The 23,178-nt window shown below is 54.0% G+C and overlaps 2 protein-coding genes across 7 annotated transcripts; one reads left to right on the top strand and one right to left on the bottom strand.

Moving 5' to 3' along the window:
• The first annotated feature begins 1,413 nt into the window (after nucleotides 1-1,413).
• Nucleotides 1,414-7,230, top strand: NDST2 (N-deacetylase/N-sulfotransferase (heparan glucosaminyl) 2). 2 transcript variants are annotated; one of them, XM_012663258.1, is made up of 13 exons: nucleotides 1,727-2,752; nucleotides 2,954-3,041; nucleotides 3,359-3,513; nucleotides 3,699-3,884; nucleotides 4,162-4,290; nucleotides 4,422-4,604; nucleotides 4,694-4,790; nucleotides 5,159-5,282; nucleotides 5,421-5,595; nucleotides 5,801-5,971; nucleotides 6,078-6,187; nucleotides 6,387-6,489; nucleotides 6,583-7,230. In XM_012663258.1, the coding sequence occupies exons 1-13, from the start codon at nucleotides 1,748-1,750 to the stop codon at nucleotides 6,706-6,708; spliced, it is 2,652 nt and encodes an 883-aa protein (XP_012518712.1). In that variant the 5' UTR covers nucleotides 1,727-1,747; the 3' UTR covers nucleotides 6,709-7,230. The 2 variants fall into 2 exon arrangements, with proteins under 2 accessions (XP_012518714.1, XP_012518712.1); XM_012663260.1 differs by lacking the exons at nucleotides 6,078-6,187; nucleotides 6,583-7,230 and having other exon boundaries at nucleotides 1,414-2,752; nucleotides 6,387-6,418.
• Nucleotides 7,231-7,345: 115 nt separating this feature from the next.
• Nucleotides 7,346-22,005, bottom strand: ZSWIM8 (zinc finger, SWIM-type containing 8). 5 transcript variants are annotated; one of them, XM_012663262.1, is made up of 27 exons: nucleotides 21,546-21,779; nucleotides 19,377-19,530; nucleotides 19,032-19,126; nucleotides 18,683-18,855; nucleotides 18,396-18,503; nucleotides 18,191-18,272; nucleotides 17,939-18,059; nucleotides 17,018-17,219; nucleotides 16,711-16,886; nucleotides 15,648-16,342; nucleotides 15,349-15,545; nucleotides 14,119-14,250; nucleotides 13,787-13,966; nucleotides 13,501-13,684; nucleotides 13,161-13,244; nucleotides 12,476-12,600; nucleotides 11,809-12,049; nucleotides 11,552-11,710; nucleotides 11,234-11,462; nucleotides 10,769-11,058; nucleotides 10,394-10,617; nucleotides 9,374-9,862; nucleotides 8,979-9,138; nucleotides 8,674-8,850; nucleotides 8,390-8,509; nucleotides 7,956-8,066; nucleotides 7,346-7,823 (listed from the first exon to the last, which is right to left on the bottom strand). In XM_012663262.1, the coding sequence occupies exons 1-27, from the start codon at nucleotides 21,751-21,753 to the stop codon at nucleotides 7,363-7,365; spliced, it is 5,577 nt and encodes a 1,858-aa protein (XP_012518716.1). In that variant the 5' UTR covers nucleotides 21,754-21,779; the 3' UTR covers nucleotides 7,346-7,362. The 5 variants fall into 5 exon arrangements, with proteins under 5 accessions (XP_012518716.1, XP_012518719.1, XP_012518715.1 ...); XM_012663265.1 differs by having other exon boundaries at nucleotides 7,956-8,134; XM_012663261.1 differs by having other exon boundaries at nucleotides 15,349-16,342; nucleotides 21,546-22,005.
• Nucleotides 22,006-23,178: the final 1,173 nt, after the last annotated feature.

A 23,178-nucleotide genomic window follows, 5' to 3' on the forward strand; every position in this document is an offset into this window, starting at 1 on the left:
AGCCCAGGAGTTTGAGGTTGCTGTGAGCTAGGCTGATGCCAGGGTACTCCAGCCCGGGCAAGAGAGCAAGACTCTGTCTCAAAAAAAAAAAAAAGAAAGAGCAAAAGAAGTCCCCAAAATTAGGTTTCCTTAAAATTATGTTTTCTGATCACATTGTCCTTACTCTTTCTCTTTCTCTCATTGATTAGATATGACTTAAGTTCCAGTTACTCTCTGTCATCCAGCCTTTCTCAGGTTGTTCTGTTTTTATAAATGGACTCAATCCCTCATGTTTCTCCAGGCCGGGTCAGTGACTGTTCTGAACTATTCGGGATTAGGGGTGTAGTACCACCTTGGCTAAGTTAGGAAGGAGAACTAGAGTGGACAGGAAGAGAAACTCTGGACTCAGCTTGCTGGCTTTTCTCAGGTCTCCATGATGTGATCTGCTCTGGGGTTACATTTTTATTTTCTCTCCTGACTTTAGCACATGTGAGGTGAAGGGCAGGAGGTTGGTAATTTTTCACAAGCAATGGGAAGGAGAATCTTCAAGTTCTGGGTTTGAAAGCTAATAGAATGATTAACTATCAGGATCTCTCTTTCCTCTTGAATTCCCCCTCCGTAGTGTCCAGCTGACTGCAAGTTCGTTAGTGCTGTTGGCTGTGATGTTGAGTTTGAATGATGAGGAAGATTAGCAGACTCATGAGTTTCCTCTTATCTGATATTTCGTTAGAGCATGGGACTTCTTGGGCTTCCTGTGCCTTCTTCACATACCAAAGGCCAGCTGCTCAGGCTAGGAACTCTGTTCGGAGAAGGCCTGTTTTCAGCCTGCTGAGCTGTTTGGCTTCTTGATGGGAAATTTGCTCCCTCCTAGCACTTGAATATACTCCAGTGTATTCAAGTAAGCTTGCTTTAGGAAGAATTTGGACGTTCTTTTGGGTATTCTTTTTTGGAAACAGAGTCTTACTCTGTCACTCTGGCTAGAGTGCAGTGGCATCATCATAGCTCACTGCAACCTCAAATTCCTGGGCTTAAGCAATCCTCCTGCCTCAGCCTCCTGAGTAGCTGGGACTACAGATGTGCACCCCCACCACGCCCAGCTAAGTTTTCTATTTTTTGTAGAGATGGTGTCTCGCTCAGGCTGGTCTCGAACTCCTGAGTTCAAGCCATCCTCCTGCCTCGGCCTCCCAGAGTGCTAGGATTACAGGTGTGAGCCACTGTGCCTGGCCTCATTTGGGTATTCTAAGAAGGGCAACAAGCTGTGAAGCTAAGCTATAGGACTCAGCTTGTGTTCTTATCCTATAAGAGCTTTTCTTGGAGAACAAATCATTCAGTAAGCAGGAGGTAAAAGATGGGGTGAGGAGGAGGATAGATTAATGATGTGGTTTCAAGGGGAGAAGTAACCCATTGATTTCTCTGTCTTACAGATAGTGGGAGCAGAAATTGTGAACTTTGCTGACCTCCGATGTGAGGAGCTCAGTCAGGACCAAGGGTGGAGCCTGGCAAGATTTGCAGCCTGAAGCCATGGGCCAGGGGGCCATGGTGACCTGAGACTAGTGGACTCTGTCCAGTTGCCCCCTGCTTCCCCTTTTATCTCTCCTACCCTGTGCTAAGGGGACTTGTCTCCACTTCTTCAGGGAACTGCCCCTGAGGGAATCCCTTTCCCCTGTTTTCCTGTCCTTCTACCCCCCAAAACAGTAACAGCCTATAGAACTCCTACCTCCCTTCCCCTGAGGTGGCCCCCATCCCTTCCTCCCTTCCTTCCCCCGCCATGCTCCAGCTGTGGAAGGTGGTACGCCCAGCTCGGCAGCTGGAACTACATCGCCTCATATTGCTGCTGATTGCCTTCAGCCTGGGCTCCATGGGTTTCCTGGCTTACTACGTGTCTACCAGCCCCAAGGCCAAGGAACCCTTGCCCCTGCCCTTGGGAGACTGCAGCAGTGGTGGGGCAGCTGGCCCTGGCCTTGCACGGCCTCCAGTTCCACCTCGGCCCCCCAGGCCCCCAGAGACAGCTCGAACTGAACCTGTGGTACTTGTGTTTGTGGAGAGTGCATACTCACAGCTGGGGCAGGAGATCGTGGCCATCCTGGAGTCTAGTCGTTTTCGCTATAGCACTGAGCTGGCACCTGGCCGAGGGGACATGCCTACGTTGACTGATCATACCCGTGGCCGCTATGTCTTGGTTATTTATGAGAACCTGCTCAAGTACGTCAACCTGGATGCCTGGAGTCGGGAACTGCTAGACCGGTACTGTGTGGAGTATGGTGTGGGCATCATTGGCTTTTTCCGAGCCCATGAGCACAGCCTCCTGAGTGCCCAGCTCAAGGGCTTTCCCCTTTTTCTACACTCAAACTTGGGGCTCCGGGATTACCAAGTGAATCCTTCTGCCCCTCTACTGCATCTCACACGCCCCAGCCACCTGGAGCCTGGGCCACTGCCTGGTGATGACTGGACTATCTTCCAATCCAATCATAGCACGTATGAACCAGTGCTTCTTGCCAGCCTTCGGCCAGCTGAACCCCCTGTGCCAGGACCAGTGCCTCGTCGGGCCCGGCTTCCCACTGTGGTACAGGACCTGGGGCTTCATGATGGCATCCAGCGGGTGCTCTTTGGCCATGGCCTTTCCTTCTGGCTCCACAAACTTATCTTCGTCGATGCTGTTGCATACCTCACTGGCAAGCGCCTCTGCCTGGACCTTGACCGCTACATCTTGGTAGATATCGATGACATCTTTGTGGGCAAGGAAGGAACTCGCATGAAGGTGGCTGATGTTGAGGTCAGTCTTTCTTTTTCATACTTAAATTTATTTTCTTAGAAGCTGTTCAAGCTGTGGCCTGTCAGACTCCCTTCCTTGATTCTGAGTTTGTCATAGGTACACTCCTTGTCCTGCCCTTTTCAGGCAGGAAGAATGCTACTTCTCATATATTCCTCCTCAGTCTGCTCTTCCTATTTCTCATGTCGCTGTTACTCTTCCCAGGCTCTGTTGACCACCCAGAACAAACTCAGGACCTTAGTCCCTAACTTCACCTTCAACTTGGGCTTCTCGGGCAAGTTCTATCATACTGGTGAGCTTATTCCCTGTTCCTTCAGCGAATCATTCTTAGTTTGGTCTGTCCCTTCACTGTCCATCTCCCTGGGCAGATAAGTTGGAGGAAAGGTTCGAGGTTTGGGGTCAGAGTGCTGTGAGGAGCCAGTAGTGGGCATGAATTTAGGTTAGCATGGGTGGCTGGAGGGCAAGTTGGCAGTGGGGCAAATAAAAAGTCTTAGGTGGGCAGGGGTCAGTAATGTTGTCCCAAGGATGGAAGGTAGTCAGTGTTGTTACAAAACAAAGGAGGGCACAGGGGCTGACTGGCTGTGATCAGTGGTCAGTGTGTGGTCATAGGGACAGAGGAGGAGGATGCAGGGGACGACATGCTGCTGAAGCACCGCAAAGAGTTCTGGTGGTTCCCCCACATGTGGAGCCACATGCAGCCACACCTGTTCCACAATCGCTCCGTGCTGGCTGACCAGATGAGGCTCAACAAACAGTTTGCTCTGGTGAGGCCCTTGGATCTCTTCCCCATACTTTCTCCCAGAGATAAAGCTTCCTTTTCAACCTTCCCCTAATGTGATACCCTTTCCCTACCCTTTCCATTTTTCTTTCTGTGGAGACTTCCCCACCCTCTTTACCCTCTACTCCTCAAACCTCACCAGGTCCTGGTGAGAGTCTATGCCATTCCCAGGAACATGGGATTCCCACGGATCTGGGGTATGCTGTGGCTCCCCACCACTCGGGCGTGTACCCCATCCACACGCAGCTCTATGAGGCCTGGAAATCTGTGTGGGGCATCCAGGTGACCAGCACTGAGGAATATCCCCATCTCCGCCCTGCCCGCTACCGCCGTGGCTTCATTCACAATGGCATTATGGTGAGGGACTCCAGTACAAACTTGAATCAAACCCACATTTAGACAGTCTCCAACCTCCATTGACCTGTGTCCAGTCAGCTGCCAATCCAAGTTCATTCACATAATGGGGGTAGAAGGATGAAAAGTCATAATGCACATAGTGCGAGCTTTATCTCTGTAACTTCAGACTGAGTCCTCTATAAACCTAGGGAATCCCAGTGCCTCAAGACTTTTGTCCCTCATCTACTTCTCCTATCTTTTAAATCTCATCTATCCCTGTTACTTCTTTTCCCTCCAGGTGCTGCCCCGGCAGACATGTGGCCTCTTCACTCACACAATCTACTATAACGAGTATCCTGGAGGCTCTCGTGAACTAGACCGGAGCATCCGAGGTGGAGAGCTCTTTCTGACGGTGCTGCTTAATCCGGTAAGGTGCCGAGAGGAAGGGCTAGAAGTTTGGAGAGCCAAGGTGTTTGCAGGCTGGGAGCTTTACTCAACAAGGCTGATTCTGAAGTGGGGTAGGCTCTCCAGATCTGACATGCAGACACCCTCTTGCAGATCAGCATCTTTATGACCCATCTGTCCAATTATGGAAATGACCGGCTGGGCCTGTACACCTTTGAGAGCCTGGTGCGCTTCCTCCAGTGCTGGACACGGCTGCGCCTACAGACCCTTCCTCCTGTTCCTCTTGCACAAAAGTACTTTGAACTTTTCCCTCAGGAGCGAAGCCCGCTTTGGCAGGTAGGGGTGGAGAGGAGGCTTACCAGAGATGTGAAGGAAGTGGGGGGTTAAGAGAAGACTAGGCCTTATCTGATTCTTGATATCTTCAGAATCCCTGTGATGACAAGAGGCATAAAGATATCTGGTCCAAGGAGAAAACCTGTGATCGCCTCCCAAAGTTCCTCATCGTGGGACCCCAGAAGACAGGTGAATTATCCTTAGCCAACTTCTCTTGCTCTGCCTTAAACCCAAAAGGTCCTTTTGCCAAGGAACTCCCTTGTCATACCCACTCCTCATTAATCCAGTCCCTTGAGGCAGTGATTCTTAACCCTGGTTGTATTTCAGAATCATCTGTGGAGTTTTTAAAGGATCAGCAAGTGATTATGATGCACAGTTGAGGCTGAGAACCACTGTTTAAACCCTTCCCTGGGCCTCTCTCAGACTTTCCTCCTCTCATTGTAGTTTGGCCAAAGGGGATTTTACTGCCCAGAGTGGTTACTTTCTCACTTCCTTCAAACTCATGCTGTTAAGCCGGCTCCTCTCCTACAATGCCCTGGTCTTTCTCTCCCATTTAGGGACCACAGCTATTCACTTCTTCCTGAGCCTGCATCCAGCTGTGACTAGCAGCTTCCCTAGCCCCAGCACCTTTGAGGAGATTCAGTTCTTCAACGGCCCTAATTATCACAAGGGTATTGACTGGTGAGACTGACCCCTTGAATGCTTCTCAGAGGAACACTCCTTCCGTAAAAATACCCCATTCCAGCTTCCCCCAGCACACACATCTGGCCACTTTACTCAGCAAATTTCTCTGCCTCTCTGCTCTCTTCTACTTCTTAGGTACATGGACTTTTTCCCTGTCCCTTCCAATGCCAGCACTGACTTCCTATTTGAAAAAAGTGCCGCCTACTTTGACTCAGAGGTTGTACCACGGCGGGGGGCTGCCCTCTTGCCACGAGCCAAGATCATCACTGTGCTCACCAACCCTGCCGACAGGGCCTACTCCTGGTACCAGGTCTGCCTGAAGCTAGGGACATTGGGCCTTAAGGTGGAGGGGAAGTGGCGAATGCTAGAGAGACAGCAAGGAATGAAGGTAGAGAAACTAGTCTAGTGCCTTGGAAAAAAGGGTGCCTATTGCTGTCTGTCACCAGACCAAGAGTAAGGTCAGAATAATACTGTCAAGTCACCAGTCCTTTACTCTCCTACTCCTTGTCTTTCAGCACCAGCGAGCACATGGAGATCCAGTTGCTCTGAACTATACCTTCTACCAGGTGATTTCAGCCTCCTCCCAGGCCCCTCTGGCACTTCGCTCCCTGCAGAACCGTTGTCTTGTCCCTGGCTACTATTCTACCCATCTGCAGCGCTGGCTGACTTACTACCCCTCTGGACAGGTATAATCCCCCAAGATCCCTCATTGGGGTCCCCCTTCCCCTCCTCTTCCCTTCAGCCCAGAGGCTTCTTAGGAACATAGAGGGAACCACATCCCTGTCCCTTTAGTTGCTGATTGTGGATGGGCAAGAGCTGCGTACCAACCCAGCAGCCTCAATGGAGAACATCCAGAAGTTCCTGGGTATCACACCCTTTCTGAACTACACACGGACCCTCAGGTGGGAGAGCATGACCCAGGCGAGGATAACTCTGGGGGAAATGGGGAAGCAGGTTGACCATGTCTGTTTGGAAGAGATATGGATTTATTCTGTCTCACAAGGAGAGACGTGTCCCTGTGGGCTGGGAGGGGTAGTGTGCATTTATGGTGCTTGAATTTTTCTTCTCCCTGCCACCTAATGGCTTCTTCCTGTTGAGCAGGTTTGATGAAGATAAGGGATTTTGGTGCCAGGGACTTGAAGGTGGTAAGACTCGCTGTCTAGGCAGGAGCAAAGGCCGGAAGTACCCAGATATGGACACTGAGGTAAGCAGGCCTGGGCCAGGGTATCCCTCTCCACCTCTAGGATCTAATTCTGTCCCACTCCTTACCACGTCTGCCTTCATTTTCTCCCGTCAGTCCCGCCTTTTCCTTACGGATTTTTTCCGGAACCATAATTTGGAGTTGTCGAAGCTGCTGAGCCGGCTTGGACAGCCAGTGCCGTCGTGGCTTCGGGAAGAACTGCAGCATTCCAGTCTGGGCTGATGTCCCAGCCTTCTATGCCAGCAAAAAGCCCCCTGTATCCCTAAGGGGCAAGCCCAGAGCAGGGCCCACAAGGGGCTTAGGATGGCCTGGCTCCTCCCCCTTCTACCTCAGTGGCCCCCAGGCCTGAGATGGCTAAGAAGGGGGAAGGGTATCCTTTTCCCATAGTCCTGGGGCCTGATAAAGGGGCTTCCCGTGGTACCCCATTTCATGGTACTAGGCACCTTTGACCCATGATCTTGGGAGGTGGGGAGGAGCGAGAGGGTCCGGGCAGGGTGTAGAGGAATGTATTAGTCCAATGATTTCCCTGTTCATCCCCAGCAGTGTATCTGTCTATTCCTGGCTATGGGAGGGGCCCCTTAATGTGGCCCCTTTAGTCAGGTGGTGGGATCTACCTGTGGCCCGGCCTCCCTAATGTCATTCACATTGAATGGGGATGAGGTCGGACAGTGGCTCATAGAGCTGAATATGAGCCCTAGCTGTGGGCTAGAAATGTCCTTAATAAACATCCTTATTTTTCTGTTTTGTCTGCCTCACTGGAGTGGGAAAAACCTAGAATAAAGCAAATGTCAGACATTTCCTCCCCCAGTTCAAAGTTCATCCGCACATGGAGGGAAAGAAGGGAAAGGCCCAGGCAGACTAGAGTAAAAAAGGAGTTTATATATTTATAAATGCCAAATAAATACCAGAGGCTACCCAATGCCCCCTCCCAGACAGGGCTGTCTCTCCCAGCCCTAGGCTTCTAGGGTCTGAGACATCTTGGCCCCAAGCTACAGCCCAAGAGCAGCTGCCAGTCTGGGCTACCAGGGAACTGAGTGGGGATGATCTGTCCAGCCAAGATTCACTCCCCCTGTGTGAGGGGCCCCCATAGCCACAGGCCTGTGTCCCTGTATAGGGCCCTAGCAGGGAAAGACTCAGGGGGAGAAGGTGGTCATCTCGAGTGAGACCCGCTGCCACAGCTCCTTGGTCTGTTTGCTGCGCTTGAGGTTCTGTAGGATGTCGTTGAACTGCATCATGCCCATGGGCGTCAGGCAGAAGGCGCTGCGGGCACTGCGGATCGCATTCACAAAGTCGTCGTAGTCGGCAGGAGTCAGGTGAATCAAGCGATGGTGGATGTACTAGAGGAAGATGCGTGTAGGATGAGCCTTAATACAGCATGGAACGAGGCCCCGCCTCCCTCACATGCTAGGTGATCTGGTCCATGCCACCCAGGAGGTGCTCCACCCTGCTCCATACTTCTGGATTGTCACCTGCATGTACGCCTGCTGGCAGCGCTGCACCAGCTGGTGGAAGGCCGGGGCACGCAGGTGGTTGTGGGCATGAGCAGGGCTCAGCCGCTGCAGCGTCTCCATGACGATCTCCTGCAGCACAAACGGGCTCAGCACCCCCTTGGCTGCCCCCACACAGAACTGGTGCACGTAGTTCACTCCTGGGGGGCAGGGGGGAGGGGCATGAGACGGGGGTGGCCACCTCTGCCCTAGGGACCCAACTTATTTATCTCAGCTCTGGCCTGGCAGAGAGCCTCCCTCCTCCCCAGGAGCTGAGGTAGCCCTCCGCCCCCCGCGCACGCACACATACCCGACCAAGGCCTCAACTCTGAGCAAGAGCTAGGAAGGAGGTCTGGGATAGGAAGGTGGGGGGAGCAGGTGGGGGGGACAATGGTCCTGGGGAGGGGAGGTGTTACCCAGCTTTGCTGCCAGCCCCAGCAACCATTTGACATCATCAGTGTAGGGGGGGGAGCGGGAGAAGTTGTTGGGGTGATCGTTGTGTGCCCGGCGACCCAGCATCTCCAGTGCCAGCATTCCTGGGAGGTAACGGTGCACACATGGAGGGGTGCATCCTCTTTACCCTCTACCCCAACCTGGTACCTGACCCCACAGTAAACAGATTAAGAGCTAGTGGAGGGAGTCCTCTGAAGAGCCTCTGGCACAACTGCAGGTGGGAACACAGAAAGGGACCTCCTCTCACCGACACGGTAGGCAGCGTGCAGGTGATGCAGGCTGTGCGGATTGACAGGTTGACTGTGCGTCTCCTCCTCGGGTGGCGGGAAACCCCCGCTCACCAGGGGGCTGGGCTGTGTGGTCAGGGCAGGCAGTGAGGCACCCTGGATGGCTGGAAATGTGGATGCTGGATGGACGCTGCTCACTGAGGGTGGGATGGAAACCACATGAGGAACTCAGAACCCAAGGGCGGGCACAGAAGATTTCCTCCCCATCTCCCCTGCCCAGTGTACCGCCCCCTCCATTCACCTGCTCCCTGTCCCCACAACTCACAGGCCACACTGGTGGGCAGCGGGAGCGCTGGCTCTGTGTGGTAAGGATGTACCGTGATGGGTGCCATGGAAGGGACGGGGAAAGACACAGCAGTGGCAGCAAGTGAGGGAGGAGTCACCGAGTAAGGATACTGAGCCCCCAGGAATGCAGGATGCACACCCTAGAGGCAGGGGGAAGAAGAGAAGGAAGACACCAAGTTATATTAGGATGTAGCTCTCCTTTGCTCCCCAAGCGGGGAGGCCTGTGTTTCTTATATTAGTTGGGCTGCATTCCCCAGACTCCCACCACTTCGTCAAGACTCCTAGCCCTATTAACTCCCTGAGTACCCCGCTCCAACCCCCCATGAATTCCCAATATTCTCCCCCATGCCCCACCCCCCAGAACACTGGTCTCACCTGTGGGTATGCAGAGCTGGGCACAGGGAAGACGGCAGGCCGGGGCATGTGAGGCATGGGGTGGGCGGGGTGAGCTGGGTGGGTGAGGTACTGAGGGCTGCAGGGCAGGTGGGGCTGTAGAGCGGTGTAGGGGTGCAGGCCAGGGGAGTGACCATGCCCCAGTCCTGGACCCGGATATAAACTGGACCCCACCGAGATGACTGGCACCACTGTGGCCGCTGCTGTCACTGCTGCTGCCGCCACGGTAACTGGCTCAGTCCCTGGGCCCCCTCTGCCCTCGGGCAGCCCCCGCCCAGCCTCCCCAGCTGCCCTGATCCCACTGGCACTACAGCTTGTAGCCCCTTCACGAGCTGTGGATGAGCCACCTGCTGTTTGCTCATATAGCCAGAACCACTGGTGAGCAACCTCAAACAACACTTCGGGGTACACACCCCCACCCTTAGCCGCCTCTTCCACTGCCATGCAGGCCTTCTCCAACATCAGGTTATCCTGGAATGGAGGGGCACAGAGTGTCAGGGGAAAGGCCTTTACCCCAGAGATGGTGTCAGATAACATTCCAGTGTCTCCCTCAGAGTTGGCGGGTTCCCAGGGAGGCATCGGAGGTCAGGGTCAATGCTCTGAGTCAGTGTCAGCAGTGAGGGCTCCACACAGACACTGAACAAATCCTTACTGACAAAAAGACCTGTTCCGAACTAATTTAACAACCCCCTCCTATCCAAGGCTCATTTCTCTGAGGCCTGCCCTAAGTTTTCTATCCTGGGTAATCATCTTGGTCCCTAAACTATAGGCCTCCATTTCCTTATCTGTAAAATAGGAATAATCCTAACCTTACAGTTGTAAGGGAAAGGAAATTACGGATGTAAAAGCACATTAATATGTAAAGTATCACCATGAGAGGACAAACAACAGTTTGTAAACTCTAGGAAATGCGGATTAAGAGCTGGGCCCTCAGCTTTCCCCATGCCCAGCCTCCCTCCCCAGATCCCCTAGACCAGATGCCCAGATTGCCTATAGAAATACCTGCTCCTTGCATTGCACCAAGGCCCGCTGGATCTCATTGGGGTTCAATGCATGGGCATGAGGCAGGCAGCTCAGGGCCAGCTCTGCCGCTGCCCTCACCATATTGGAGTCCCGTGCTCGTGATGCTCTGTCAGCCAGGGATGCAACCTCAGGGGGTGTCAGGTGGCCATCCCAGCATTCTACCAGTATAGTCAGGGCTGCGCTGCCGATCTCCATTGCCTGGCCTTCAGGGAAAGGAGAGAAGAGCAAAGTGGGGTTAGCGTGGGCACCACTGCAGCATGAGAATGATGTCTCTATCAGAACAGTAGTTCTAGAAAGGTTCTTAGCTCTACCAATTAATCCCCCTCCTGTACCCAAATCAGGACCAGGATTTACCTGTAATCCAGGAAACGTGGGAAGAATAGGTACGTGAGAGCCAGTTGGGAGAAACAAAGTTGTGCAGGCCAAGGGCATAAAGCCCAATCTCGAAGGCGCAAAGGTGCAGGTTGCGATGAGGACCCTGGTGGCCCCCTGAGGAAGATGGATGTGTGAAAATGGAAGTGCTGCTGTTGCCCCCTGCCTTGATCAGCACCGTCTTCGCCAGCTCGAAGTAGAAGTGTGCAGCTGCCTCTGACGGCTGATTGGGTACATGGGGGGCATGACTCTCGGGGCGGCGGCCCTTGTACCTGAAGGGGCAATGGGGTAGGGACGGGGGTTGGGGTTTCTTTGAAATGGGTGTCGAGGTAGGTTGGGAAGGACCAGGGTAAGTGAGGATGTTGGGGGACAATGGTTGGATTACACTAGGGATATGGCTCTGAGGGTGGACCAGATCAGGCGAGATGGGTATGTCTTCCCACTGACCTGCCAACTTCAACTGTCTTCGCCCGGGCACCTCCACTGGCACTGGCCCGGCGACTTCCACTCGAGGATGAGGAGCCCAGGGAGTCCGAGGAAGAGCTGCTAATGCTGTCACTGTCTTGTCCTCGACCCCAGGAGGTGGGAGCCCAGCCCCCTCGAAGTGGCCTCCGGCTTAAGGTCGGGGAGCTATCCGACGTTGTTTCAGGGGCACTGCTGTCTATGCTGGCCATGCCTAAACTCCCAAGACAGGTCAGTCTCAGAAGTCAGACTTCAGCCTTCAGGAGTATCCTTCCCTCCATGCCATCCCACAGGCTGCCCTACCTGTGTGCTTCTTCTTAGGCCGCCCTGGGGAGCCCCATCCTCGCCCATTGTATCCTCCACGACTGCCAAGTGCCAGGCGGCTGGGAACCTTCCCCTCCGGCCTTGGGGTCAAAGCAGCCTCAGATGGGAGACCCTCACAGGGGGAATGTGGGGAACTCTCTAGGTGGGGAAGATAGGACACTGGGATGAGCCCACGAAAGGGGACCCCAACATGACTCCATACCATTCATCCCCCCTACCCAGTGCCCCCACCTCACCAGGCACATTCTTCTCTGCGAAGCCCTCAGTGGGGCCTGGCCCAGCCCCTGCCACACTCCCTGGCTGGGCAGGCCCTGCAGAGCCTGAGGTCAGTGGCTGCAGTGCCCCTGGGGCAGATGGGCCCCCGTGCTTTGAAGGAGACCTCTGACTGGCGGTGGCTGGACGGCTAGATGAGTAGAAAGAACTCAGTGTCTGTGGCTTATGCGTCTGGCTTTCTCGGTCCAATAGTTTGTCTAAGATCTGGAAGACAGAAAAGCAGTGACCCCCAGAGAACCGGTGATAGGTTGCCCTTTATCTCCTGACTTCTGTTACCTTCCTTTCTCCTTGAAACAGCCAACTGCTACCTGCTCAGGAAGGTTTCCCCACTTACAACTACAGGATAACCTCCTGTTTTACACATCCTGGTATCCTCTATACCACCACAGGGCTGAACATACTGATAATGAATGCTGAAATAAATTAATGAATGACCTGATGCCCCCTGCTCTTCTTCCACCCATGCCCAAGCACTGGTCCCTCTCGTTTATGAGATGTCCCCAAGATTCCCTACTCACCTCCTATGGGCAGAGTAGCACTTTCCTCATTGTACTGGAAACCCCCTGAGAAAGGTGGTGAAACTTTCTCGCTTTCTCTCCCAGTCAAAAGACCAGTATCTGAGTCCCTTACCTTCTTGAGCTTGGCCTGGTCATCCTTGTAAGTGATCATTAGCGCTAATGCCAGGTCACCCTTCTCCCGACGTGTGCCTTCACATAGGAGGGGATGTTCTGCTTCACTCACTGTTGTCTTCATGCCTGTGAGAAGGAGGGCTTCATGGGGATTGAGAGCAGACGTACAGCAAAGGCAAGTGGGCCAGGGTCCCTAGCCACCAGCATATGAGGGAAGGAGTTCCCCTGGTCCAACCCACATCACCTAGAGCATCCTATAGGTGCCTATTATATCCAGCCTAAGCTCTGGTCTGCTTTTGTAACCTGGCCCCCTCTAGCTACCCAGGACATACCTATCACTTCAGGGAAGCTGGGCTCCTCACTCTCATGAAGACTTGATTGCATTATGTCTTTATGCATGGTGTTCCCCCATCTAGAACCTACTGATCTTTTGGCCCACATTCCATATTCTACCACCTCCCTGAGGCCTTTCCCTAGAGTTTTGTTTTGCTGCCCTTCTAACACCTGACACCATACCACACATTTTTGCCCTGAATTCCTGTCTTACAGGCACTAGTTGGCTCACACACGTCACCCTGAATTTCCCATTACCATAGAGCCCTTAGCAATAAGGCCCAGCTCTCATGCCCGTCAAGGCCTGGGCCAGCCTGAGCTCATGGACATGCTCAAGTCACTGACAGACTCACCCAAGGCAGCAACTGCTGCTTCAAATCCCAGCTCCTCATCCCCAGGCATCTCATTGTTCCAGTTGCGACTTGGGGGCCGGGAACCTGTGGGAGAAACTACTGGATAAAAGGTGTGGTTATCCTAGCTTCGGAGGGGAAAAAAAAGAAGAAAGTTGGGGTAAGTTAGGTGGACAAGTAACACGGGAAAGAATGGAAAGGAACCCAAGATCCTCATCACAGACCAGTACCCAGCTGCTTGGTGGTCCTAAAGGTGACTCAGAGCCTTGGGGCTCTTGGTTTTTCCTTAGAGAAAGCTACCCCTACCCTAGCTCCCCACTTACTGTAGGGTCAGACACCATACCTGGAGCACAGAGAACGTCAAAGATGAAACTGGCCAACATGAGGGGCAACACAGGCCGATAGTCACAGAGGGTCCCCTCCCGAAGCTCCTCTGCCCGGCAGCGCATGGTACTCATCTCACTCGGACCCAGAGGGATCTTCTTGAGCAGGGCAGCCACCTCGGACTCCTGATACGCCAGCTTCACCTGAGGGCACAGGAAGGAGCTCAAACTTCCAATACCTCAATGGAGTTCAAGGTGCAAAGCGCTAAAAAGACTGAGGTACAAGGCTCAGACAGGACCTCTGACCTCCAAGGCCTTGGTAGAAGCCGGGGGCCGCTGTAGCTCCAAGGCAAACATGCCGACTCGGAAGGCCAGGTTGTGGTGCTCTGGGCGCTCACTTAGCACTGTCAACAGGAAGGCTGCCTTGGTCAGGGTGTTGGTAGCCACCCAGGTCTGACGGCTCGTGGATACCTTGTTCTTCTTGCCCTAGAGAGGGAAGCACAGGAGGCAGGCAGATGAGTCTGACTCACCTTGGTGAGTCTGCCTCAGAAGGAGGCTCTCACTTGGGGTGGGGCATGGGAGCAGGCCAGGGGTAAGGGGGGGGTCAGGAAGGTAGAGGAAGGGGGTCTCTCTCTCACCTTAGCAGGGGGCGGCTCTACCTTGAGGTCGGGTGGGTTGGCTAGCAGGTCCTGGGCAAGCTCCACAGTGAGGCGGGAGGCCTCGTTGCTATAGCCATGTGCATGCAAGGCCTCAGCACAGGCAAATAATACCTGGAGAGAGGACATGGGACCAGAGAGGTTGAAGCCCCAACTTTCAGGGGCAGGACATCATGCTCACTCATATAGCAAACATCCCTTGAGCACTTGCTATATGCTGGGCCCTGGGCTGGTCCTGGGTATACCACAGGAGCTCAGTTTGGTTAGAGAGACAGCACAAAAGTCACTGTGAGGCCGGGCGCGGTGGCTCACGCCTGTAATCCTAGCTCTCTGGGAGGCCGAGGTGGGCGGATTGTTTGAGCTCAGGAGTTCGAGACCAGCCTGAGCAAGAGCAAGATCCCGTCTCTACCAAAAATAGAAAGAAATTAATCGGACAACTAAAAATATACAGAAAAAATTAGCCGGGCATGGTGGCGCATGCCTGTAATCCCAGCTACTCGGGAGGCTGAGGCAGTAGGATTGCTTGAGCCCAGGAGTTTGAGGTTGCTGTGAGCTAGGCTGATGCCACAGCACCCACTCTAGCCTAGGCAACAGAGTGAGACTCTGTCTCAAAAAAAAAAAGTCACTGTGATGCCAGCTACTACTGGAAAGGTCAAGAGGGGAGCAGGGGGGAGGATACCTCACTGGGTCTTGGGACAGAGGAACAGTATCAGGGAAGACTTCCTAGAGGAAGTGATCTTTATGATCTCTGAGACCTGAAGAAGGATAGGAGTTACCCAGACAAGATGGGAGAAGAGCATTCCAGCAGAAAGGCCAATCTGCACGAAAGCATGAATGCAAGAGGGAGCATGGCAGGCTATGGGCATGATCGAGCTGACTGGAGTGTAAGAGACAGAGTAGCCAGATAAGCAAAGTTCAGATCAAATGGAACCACACAGGTCATGCCAGCGACCTTCATTTTTAGCCTAAGGCAATGCGAAACCACTGAAGGGTTTTAGCAGCAGCACGACACAATCAGACATTCCAGAAATGTCATGTGGAAGCAACAAAGAGAATGGACTGCAAGCAGGGAGGTCAGTTAGGAACCTGCTACAGGATTCTAGCAGTCCTGCTAACAGTCCTGACACTCCCAACTACAGCCAGATGGTCACCCTCAGCTGTGGCTAAGGAGCACCCAGCCCTCCCTCCCTCAGTTCCCTAGAGTCCCCTCACCTCCATGCGGCTCTCCTGTTCCAGTGGCTTCAGCCCAGCAAACAGGTCGTGCTCCTCCCCAGCCCCGCCCTCTGCCTTCTCCTCCTCGCCCCCAGCCCCATCCTGGGCATTCATATAATACGCCTGGTAGTCATCATCTTCCTCTCCAACTGCAGGGGCTGCCTCTTTGGTTTTGGGGAGCCCGTTGCCACTGTCATCTGTGGAAGCGAGGTCGTCCCGGGTACAGATCTCCCCAGGCAGTAGGCCCGGGGAGCCAGCAGAGGCTGTGGGAGGCTCAGGCCCTTCTGAGAAGTACACACCACCATCTTCTTCATAAGCATCTGGGGGCTCAGGAAGGAAAGTGGAAGCGCCTCGGGAGCCACCAGGTGGAGGACAGGGTGGAGGGCTCTCAGGGAATCCACCAAAGGTGCTGGCCTCCGCACCCAGGGCCAGGCTGCTGTCATCCAGGCTCATCTCCGCCAGATCCGGCTCCAGGGAGCTGTCTTCACTGCTCAGCCGTCGCTTGCTCCCGCTGCCTGCTGAGCCCTTGCTGCCACTGCCAGCCCCACCCAGTGCCTTGGCTTTGCCCCCGCCTGGACCCATCTTATGCAGAGCCTTATCTCCCCCTTCAGCTGAGAGGCGGCGGGGACCCCGCTGCGATGAGGGGACCCCCTCACCCAATCCCTTGCGCTTCACCCCAGGCTCTTTGGGCCGCACAGCTGGCTCAGCAGGAAGAGGTCTCGGTCGGTCCCGGGATTCCTCCAGGCCCCCGGAGCGGGAGGCACCTGGCCTAGAGGGCAGGGCCCGGGCCCAGCACAGTGCCAGCTTCCGGTCAGTGCCGCTGTAGGTGACACCAGGAAGTGGGTAGGCCTCTTCCCAGTTAAAGTAGCAGGCCTCCACCGCTGGCCGGAAGCCAGGGAAGAGTCGATCCAGGGTCTTCTTATGTTGTCCCCGCTTTACATTCTCAATCACCTTCAGTTGCCACTGACGCAGCTGCACACACAGTTCCCGGCGGCTGTAGGAACAAAGGGCAGGTGGCTGCTGGGGAGGCTACACTGCACTGGGAAGGGAAAAGAAGGGATGGGGTAGGTGTATACCTTGAAGAGGGGCACAGGGAAAGGACACAGGGAAATACTTCTTGAGCCAGCCCACAGACATCACTGCAACACTTGGGAATTTTGGAAAGTGGGTGCTACTTAGGGGAGGGAAAGAATTAAGCCTTTCAGAAAAAGGACTCAGAAATCTCCGGTAACCCTAGTGCTCAGCACCCTCCGTCTCCCTAGAGCTAGAACAATGGTATGTCCCTGCACACAGAGATGAAGGCTCAGTCTGTCCTCAGCTGGCCCAGGCTTGGTGCTGTGGTGAGCCGCAGGGGAGACTCACCGCTGGGGGCTGAGTGCAGGGTCCAGCACGGCCAGCCTCCAGAGTGTTACCATCTCATCACACATGCTGGCGCAGGCATGCGCTGCCACCTCCGACTGACCGTTGCTGCGGCCGGTGTGCCCGCTGGCACTGCTGTGCGAGGCTGAGGTGCGCACGCTGTACCACCAACCTGTTATCTGGAGACAAAAGGGATGCGAGATGCACCTGAGAGCTCGGAAAGACAGAGTAGCCCTCCCTGGTGTCCCTTCCAGAAACAGGAGCATGAGGTGGAGGGAGGGAGAGAACGAGCCCGACTCTGAGGGACAACCTGTTCATAGGTGAGGCACTGGTCAGTGAGGATTTCCAACAAGGGGGCAGCATTGCTGTCCCTCCGCTTGAACATCTCCCGCACAATGCTAAGCAGGTTCCAGACGCCCTCTGGCTCCCGGCCCCTCAGAGGGCGCAGCAGACACGCCCACTCAGCAGCAGCTGGAGGCTCCGTGGAAGACAGATACATGGAGTTCACGTCACTGGAAAAGTAGTAGAGCAGAAAGTGATGACTCCGAGATGGAGCTGAATGAAGCAGGTGAAAGTACAACAGGCCTGGGACCCAAAAGGGCTTCCGGCCCCAAAATACAGAGCATAGAAAAAAAGGACATCACTACCAAAAATTCTTAATCTTGCCAGGTGCGGTGGCTCACACCTGTAATCCCAGCACTCTAGGAGGCCAAGGCGGGAGGATTGCTTGAGGTCAGGTGTTCCAGACCAGCCTGAGCATGAACGAGACCCCGTCTCTACTAAAAATAGAAAAATTAGCCAGGCATGGTGGCACCTGCCTGTAGTCCCAGCTACTCGGGAGGCTGAGGCAGGAGGATCACTTGAGCTCAGGAGTGTGAGGTTGCAGTGAGCTATGATGACACCACTATACTCTAGTGGGGTGACAGAGCAACACTCTGTCTCAAAAAGAAGAAAAAAAATTCTTAATCTTTCTCTGCCTCAATTTCCTGATCTGTCAAAGGAAAAAAAAAAAAAAAACTCTTGCTCTACCCGGATAAGAAAAGACCACTCTGGGACTGTACAAGGTCATCATCTATTGATTGACTAGTGACATCTTCTGCATGCCAGGCAGTGTGCCAGTGCAGGGAGTCAAAGGTGGGGGTCACAGGCATTACTAGAACAAAGGATCTGCCAGCAGCCCGAGGGCTGCTCCCCCTGCACAGCAGATGCAAGCAGGCAGAGATCCAATTACCTGAAGACCACAGGGGAGGGGCCACAGAACTTGTGCAGTGTCTTCTTAATGTTGTCAGTGAGCGTAGATTCATCCAAATACCAAGTACTCTGGTCTGATGCTGAGGGTCCCGCTGTGGGGTCTGGGGATGACAGGCAGTCAGTCGCCTACAGAAGGGGCCTGGCTTCCCCTGACGGCAGCGAGCCTTTAGGGAGCAGCGCTCTGTGCTACCAGCTCCTTCCTCCTGCTGCCCATCTTTCTCGCCACACTCACCCGGGGCTCCACACACTGTGTTGATGGCTGTCGACTGGGAGGAGAGGAGTTCATCCAGGAGACGCTGGGCTGTGGGGAGGATCTGAGGGGGAAGGGACAAAGACAGAGAGAACAAGACACAGGTGAACCCAAGGAGGCCTGGGCCTAACAAGCGGGGTGATGTGCCCTGGAGCTAGTCGCAGGAGGGTGTGCCAACCTCACTCACCTGCTGTGGGAGCTCACTGATGAGGTACTGAGCAAACTTCTGCAGCTGGTCCCTTTGTAGCCGAGACAGGGACTCTGAGACTGGTGCTCGCAGGCAGACTGCAGAAGCCTGAAGGGGACACAGAGAGAGATGGAACAATCTGAGAAAAGGCTTGCTGGAGCTGGAGCTGGAGCTGGGATGGAGAGGCAGAGTAGGGGAGGCGAGGGGGCTCACATTGTGACCAGCATGCAGCAGAGAAGGGGGGATGGAGCACAGGATAGGGCCAGGATAAATTGGGAGGGCCTCACGTTGTGGATGCGGAAGAGACAGAGTGCCACGACGTGGGTGCACCATTTGGCCCCAGCCCCACAGGTACAGCTGCAGGAAGTGACCCGGCAGCGGTCAAACATCACAGCCACGTTGTAGGCCCCTTTGGGAGGGACCATCTGGGGTGGCACCACTGTAGCACTCAGGTGGAACCCTGGGGAGAAATGTGGGCGTGGTCAGGGAGAGTTGCCAAGACCTAGGTCTCTGCCCTTGACCCTAGCCCTGCAGTTATTCAGACGACATGCTCCAGCTTCTTGCAGTGCATCCTGAATTCATAACACAGGGGATGGGATGAGCAGGGGGTGCCACAGGGCATGAAGGGACCCTCACCTATCTGCAGTGGGTCCTTCACAGCCCTCATGCGGAATAGCTGGTCCCCTCGCTGGAACTCATCTGCACTGCCATTGGCCAGGCATGAATACAGCCTGGGGGGTGAAGAAGAGGACACGGCCACAAGTCAGCAAATAACCTTCAGCAGACCCTGTCAGAGACCACAATGCCCCAGGCACTCTCGCACCAGCGTCACTCCTTCTTGGGGAAAATCCCAGGCATTTCCTCCTCCCTTGTCTTCCTCTCACCACAGCCCCACGTACAACATCTCCTTTGCTCTGTGGGAAGCCCAGCAGACAGTGGAATAGCAGTACCCCACTCCCCACCATCAGTCCTTAGCCTCACCGAATGTCTTCTTCATTCTCAGGGAAGCTCCAAAACGCAATTCTGAGCTGTAGCTGCTCAGGCACTGGAGGGTAAACTTTCTCCACCACTTCAAATGGGATGTGAAATGCCACCTGTTTTGCTGATAGCTCCACCAATGGGATCACCAGTCCATCTTTGGAAACAAAGGTTGGGGTCGGGAAAGAGAAGGGGAAATGAAAAAGGCCATGATTACTTGGCACCCATGCCAGTGCCACATCCTCAGGCCCCACCTTCACTATGAAAGAAAGAGGAGACCTAGATGAAAATCCTAGGGACCCCCCTGTCGGGATATACCAATCCTTAAGATTCCATCCGGGGGAGGGGAGCTGGACAATCCCCAGCCCACAGCCTCCTACCTAAGGTCTAGAACGGAAGATACCAGGGACATCCCAGGAAACTTCTGGCCAGACAGGTACGTTCCAGGACCCTAGTGAGTAACTCTGCTCATACGGCTCAGCATCAAATTTCCCACATACCACAAGCACTTTAGATTCACATTACATTGTTGATGTCTCTCCTCTGCCATTCTCATCTCTGATTGCTTTTTCACTATCCTTTTCTCTCTACATGACTCTAGGCCCCATCAAAGGAGAAAAGACAGGCCACAGCCCAGAAGAGTTAAAAAGGAACCTCAAGAAGCAAGAGAGGTTGCACTGTCTCTGGGACACCTAGCTGCTGACTTCCCACCCTGGAAGCCCCTCCTGGAGAGACAGTTACCCCCGGGGACCTGGCTGCTGCTGCTCTTGGAATCACCTGGAGTAGGATGGAGGTACCACTTGAGAAGGCTTTCCACACTGTTTTAATCAAAAAGCAGTAATAACACAACAGACTGCACATCTCACGAAATTGCCAGTTAGATTAGAAGACAGATCAGAACATCATAGAATTGAAAAGAACATTTTAAAAAAAAAAAAAAGGTTAACTCTTCTATTTTACAAGTGAGCAACTGAAGGTAGCAGGGGGTGGGGGATATGGCATGCTTTCCCAGATTTTAACCTGTCTAGGAAAATACCAACATGTGGAAAATCTTCACCATCATGACTCCAGTTACATCCCCCAAAGTAAGGGCGCTCTAGTCCCCAAGGCTACCCACACATACAAATATGAAAGAAGCAGGCAGGCCACAGAAGATGCACAGTGAAACCACCTATGACCTGTGTGTGTGTAACCACTCCTGCCACTGCTAAAAAGTGACACATGTAAATTTCTCTCTGTTCCAAAGGGGCAGCAGAAATCTCTGCAGCACAGTTTGGAATGGCCTGAGTAAAATCATGCAAATTAAACCGAAGAAAGCCAACTTCCACTGAGACCCAGGACAAAAACTGTGCCATGAGGAAGGCAGGGAAACGATGTGCTGAGTGCTGAGCCTGTGGAGCTTCTCTGAAAATCACTCTCTCCTCCCTCCCCTCTAATAAAAGCAAAATTCTTCACAGCACTGATCAGTTAATTCAATGAAAGACTCAAGGATAAAAGAAACTCAGCAAAAAGCAGGAAAAATGTTTCTTTCATGAGAGCCTAGAGACAATCACCCACACTCTTCCCCAGGCCCCAGAAATGGAAATCTAAGGCTCCAAAGTGGTCCCAGCTGTGGCTTCTGACAGATGAACGCTATGGCCAGGAGCAAAGCCTACGATGTATGAACTACGGAATCTCCTCTCTCAGACCAGTTCACCTCCACCTTCCTCTGGGTGAGATCCCTTCTTGATGCATCTGGGATCAGAGATTATCACCCTGAAGCAAGAAGCTCCCAGTGCACTTTGCACCTCAGGTGGTCACTTTTTCACAGGCCGGCCCCTACCCACATTCTCTTCCGTCTGCTTTCTGGTTTGCCTTAGGCTGAACTCAGTTAGGTATTCCCAAGTCAGAGAGGGGCTTCTTCTCCCTTACGCCATCTCTAAGGCAAAAGAACGACAAAAGATCTACTTTCTGTCCTGCACAGAATTTCCCTGCCACAAGACACACGCGCGCGCGCGCACACACACAGGTGTAGAGAAGCCAGTCCACCCAAGGAAGGCCGGAAAAGCAAGTCCTGAAGTCCATTGTAAGCTTGGGACAGCTCCCAGTTGAGGAGAGCTCCCCGTCCGGGACAGCTCCCGAGCAAGGTCCGACCAGGGCCTGCACGCTTCCCTCCTCCCCGCTCACTCTCACCTCGCATTCTGGTACCGCCACTGCCACCTCCGCCACCGCCGCCAGTGGGGGAATTGGGCCCCGCTGACTGTTTGCGCCATCCCCGCCAGTTCTGGCAGAGGCTCTCGGCCTCGGAGATGAAGGAACAGAGTGAATCCTCCTCAAAGCGGTCCGAATCCTCGAATGAGAAGCGCTCCCCGTCCTCCCACTCCGCGAACATCAGCTCCATAGGGCCCGCACCCCCCGGGGCCGGGTCCCCCCCCGCGGATCCGGGGCCTGGGCCGCCGGCCGGGGGCTGAGGGGAGGCCCGGAGCCTGAGGGGCGAGCCGGGGCTGGGGGTAGCCGGGGCGCTCAGGGCGGCCGTGCCGGGCGAGGATCTCAGGCCTGGGAGAGAGACGGGACCGGGCCTCGCCCAACAGCGAGGTGCGAACGGTGATCTTGGCCAGTCTCCGAGACTCAGGGCCGGGACGAAGCGCTCGGCGGCCGGGGCCTCTAGGCGGCTGCGGCACCGCCTCCCCCATCAGCTGATCTGAACTTCCGGCCGCGCCGGCCACCGCCACTTCCGTCCTCGGGCGCTCAGAAATCGGATCGAGTACGGGCGGAGGAAGGGGACATGTTTGTTTAATTGCTGCATTTTCTGCTTTTTTTTCTCGAGCCCACCCTCGGACATCATAAGGACAGGCCAACCCCCAACGATATACGAAACGACTACAGATCCCAGCAATAACTCGGCGTCCATAATGTCCCCAAGGCATAAACAGCCGCCATGTATGTTGGGAATTGTAGGCTGTCAAGAGAAAGCAGAGGAACTATTGGATAGAGTTATCGTTCTAACTCCGGGTAGGCCCCGAAGCCGCATCACCTTCTGGGAATTGTAGTCCAGAGCCCTGCACGCCAACGTATCCTTTATAACTTAGGTCCCTAACCCTCTAACTCCCGACCCTGTTAGGGACCGGGCCGCAGAGCTCCGCTGGCCAGTCCGTGGAAAAATTGTCTTCCATGAAATTTAGGAAGGGGTGTGGAGCAGGGGGCCGCACAGCAGGAGGTGAGAGGAGGGCGAGCAGTAAGCGAAGCTTCATCTGTATTCACAGCTGCCCCATCGCTCGCATCACCGCCTGAGCTCCTCCCCCGACCCCGCTGTTCTAGGGGATCCGAGGAAAAATTGTATTTCATGAAACCGGTCCCTGGTACCAAATAGGTTGGGGACCGCTGCTTTATAGGGTCTAATCGGGAAAACACCAGGAAAGAAAGCATTTGATTTCAGGAAACAGTTGTACTGTTTGTGAGCACAGCCTTTGAGTCTAAGAATTCTTAACCTTTGTTTGTGCCATAGACCCTTTAGCAGTCTGGTGAAGTCCCTGGACCTCCTTTTCAGATTGTTTATAAATGCACACAATAAAACACAAGTATTATAAAGGAAACCAATGATATTCAAATGCAGTTATCAAAATATTAATACAACAAATTGTAAGGTAGCAGTGCTTCTTTATTTACATATTACATGACAAGATTTAGCAGGAAGTGTAAAAACTATCTTAATTGAAGCTAGGGCCCATCTCGGGTGGCTCATGCCTGTAATCCCAGCAATTTGAGAGGCCAAGGACGGAGAATCACTTGAGGCCAGGAGTTAGAGACCATAGCGAGACCCCATCTT

Source organism: Propithecus coquereli, unplaced genomic scaffold (assembly GCF_000956105.1).
Source record: "Propithecus coquereli isolate 6110/MARCELLA unplaced genomic scaffold, Pcoq_1.0 Scaffold80, whole genome shotgun sequence".
Classification (NCBI taxonomy): Eukaryota; Metazoa; Chordata; class Mammalia; order Primates; family Indriidae; genus Propithecus; species Propithecus coquereli.

What these genes read in the sequence shown, in the direction of transcription:
- NDST2 (XM_012663258.1), top strand. Translation starts at nt 1,748, where the DNA reads ATGCTCCAGCTGTGGAAGGTGGTACGCCCAGCTCGGCAGCTGGAACTA. An exon ending in AGCGAAGCCCGCTTTGGCAG is followed by an intron (nt 4,605 to 4,693) that starts GTAGGGGTGGAG and finishes TGATATCTTCAG; the next exon opens with AATCCCTGTGATGACAAGAG. An exon ending in TATCACAAGGGTATTGACTG is followed by an intron (nt 5,283 to 5,420) that starts GTGAGACTGACC and finishes TCTACTTCTTAG; the next exon opens with GTACATGGACTTTTTCCCTG.
- ZSWIM8 (XM_012663261.1), bottom strand. Translation starts at nt 21,753, where the DNA reads ATGGAGCTGATGTTCGCGGAGTGGGAGGACGGGGAGCGCTTCTCATTC. An exon ending in CCTGCACTCAGCCCCCAGCG is followed by an intron (nt 16,343 to 16,710) that starts GTGAGTCTCCCC and finishes TTGTTCCTACAG; the next exon opens with CCGCCGGGAACTGTGTGTGC. An exon ending in GGGGCTGGCAGCAAAGCTGG is followed by an intron (nt 8,067 to 8,389) that starts GTAACACCTCCC and finishes TTTGTGCTGCAG; the next exon opens with GAGATCGTCATGGAGACGCT.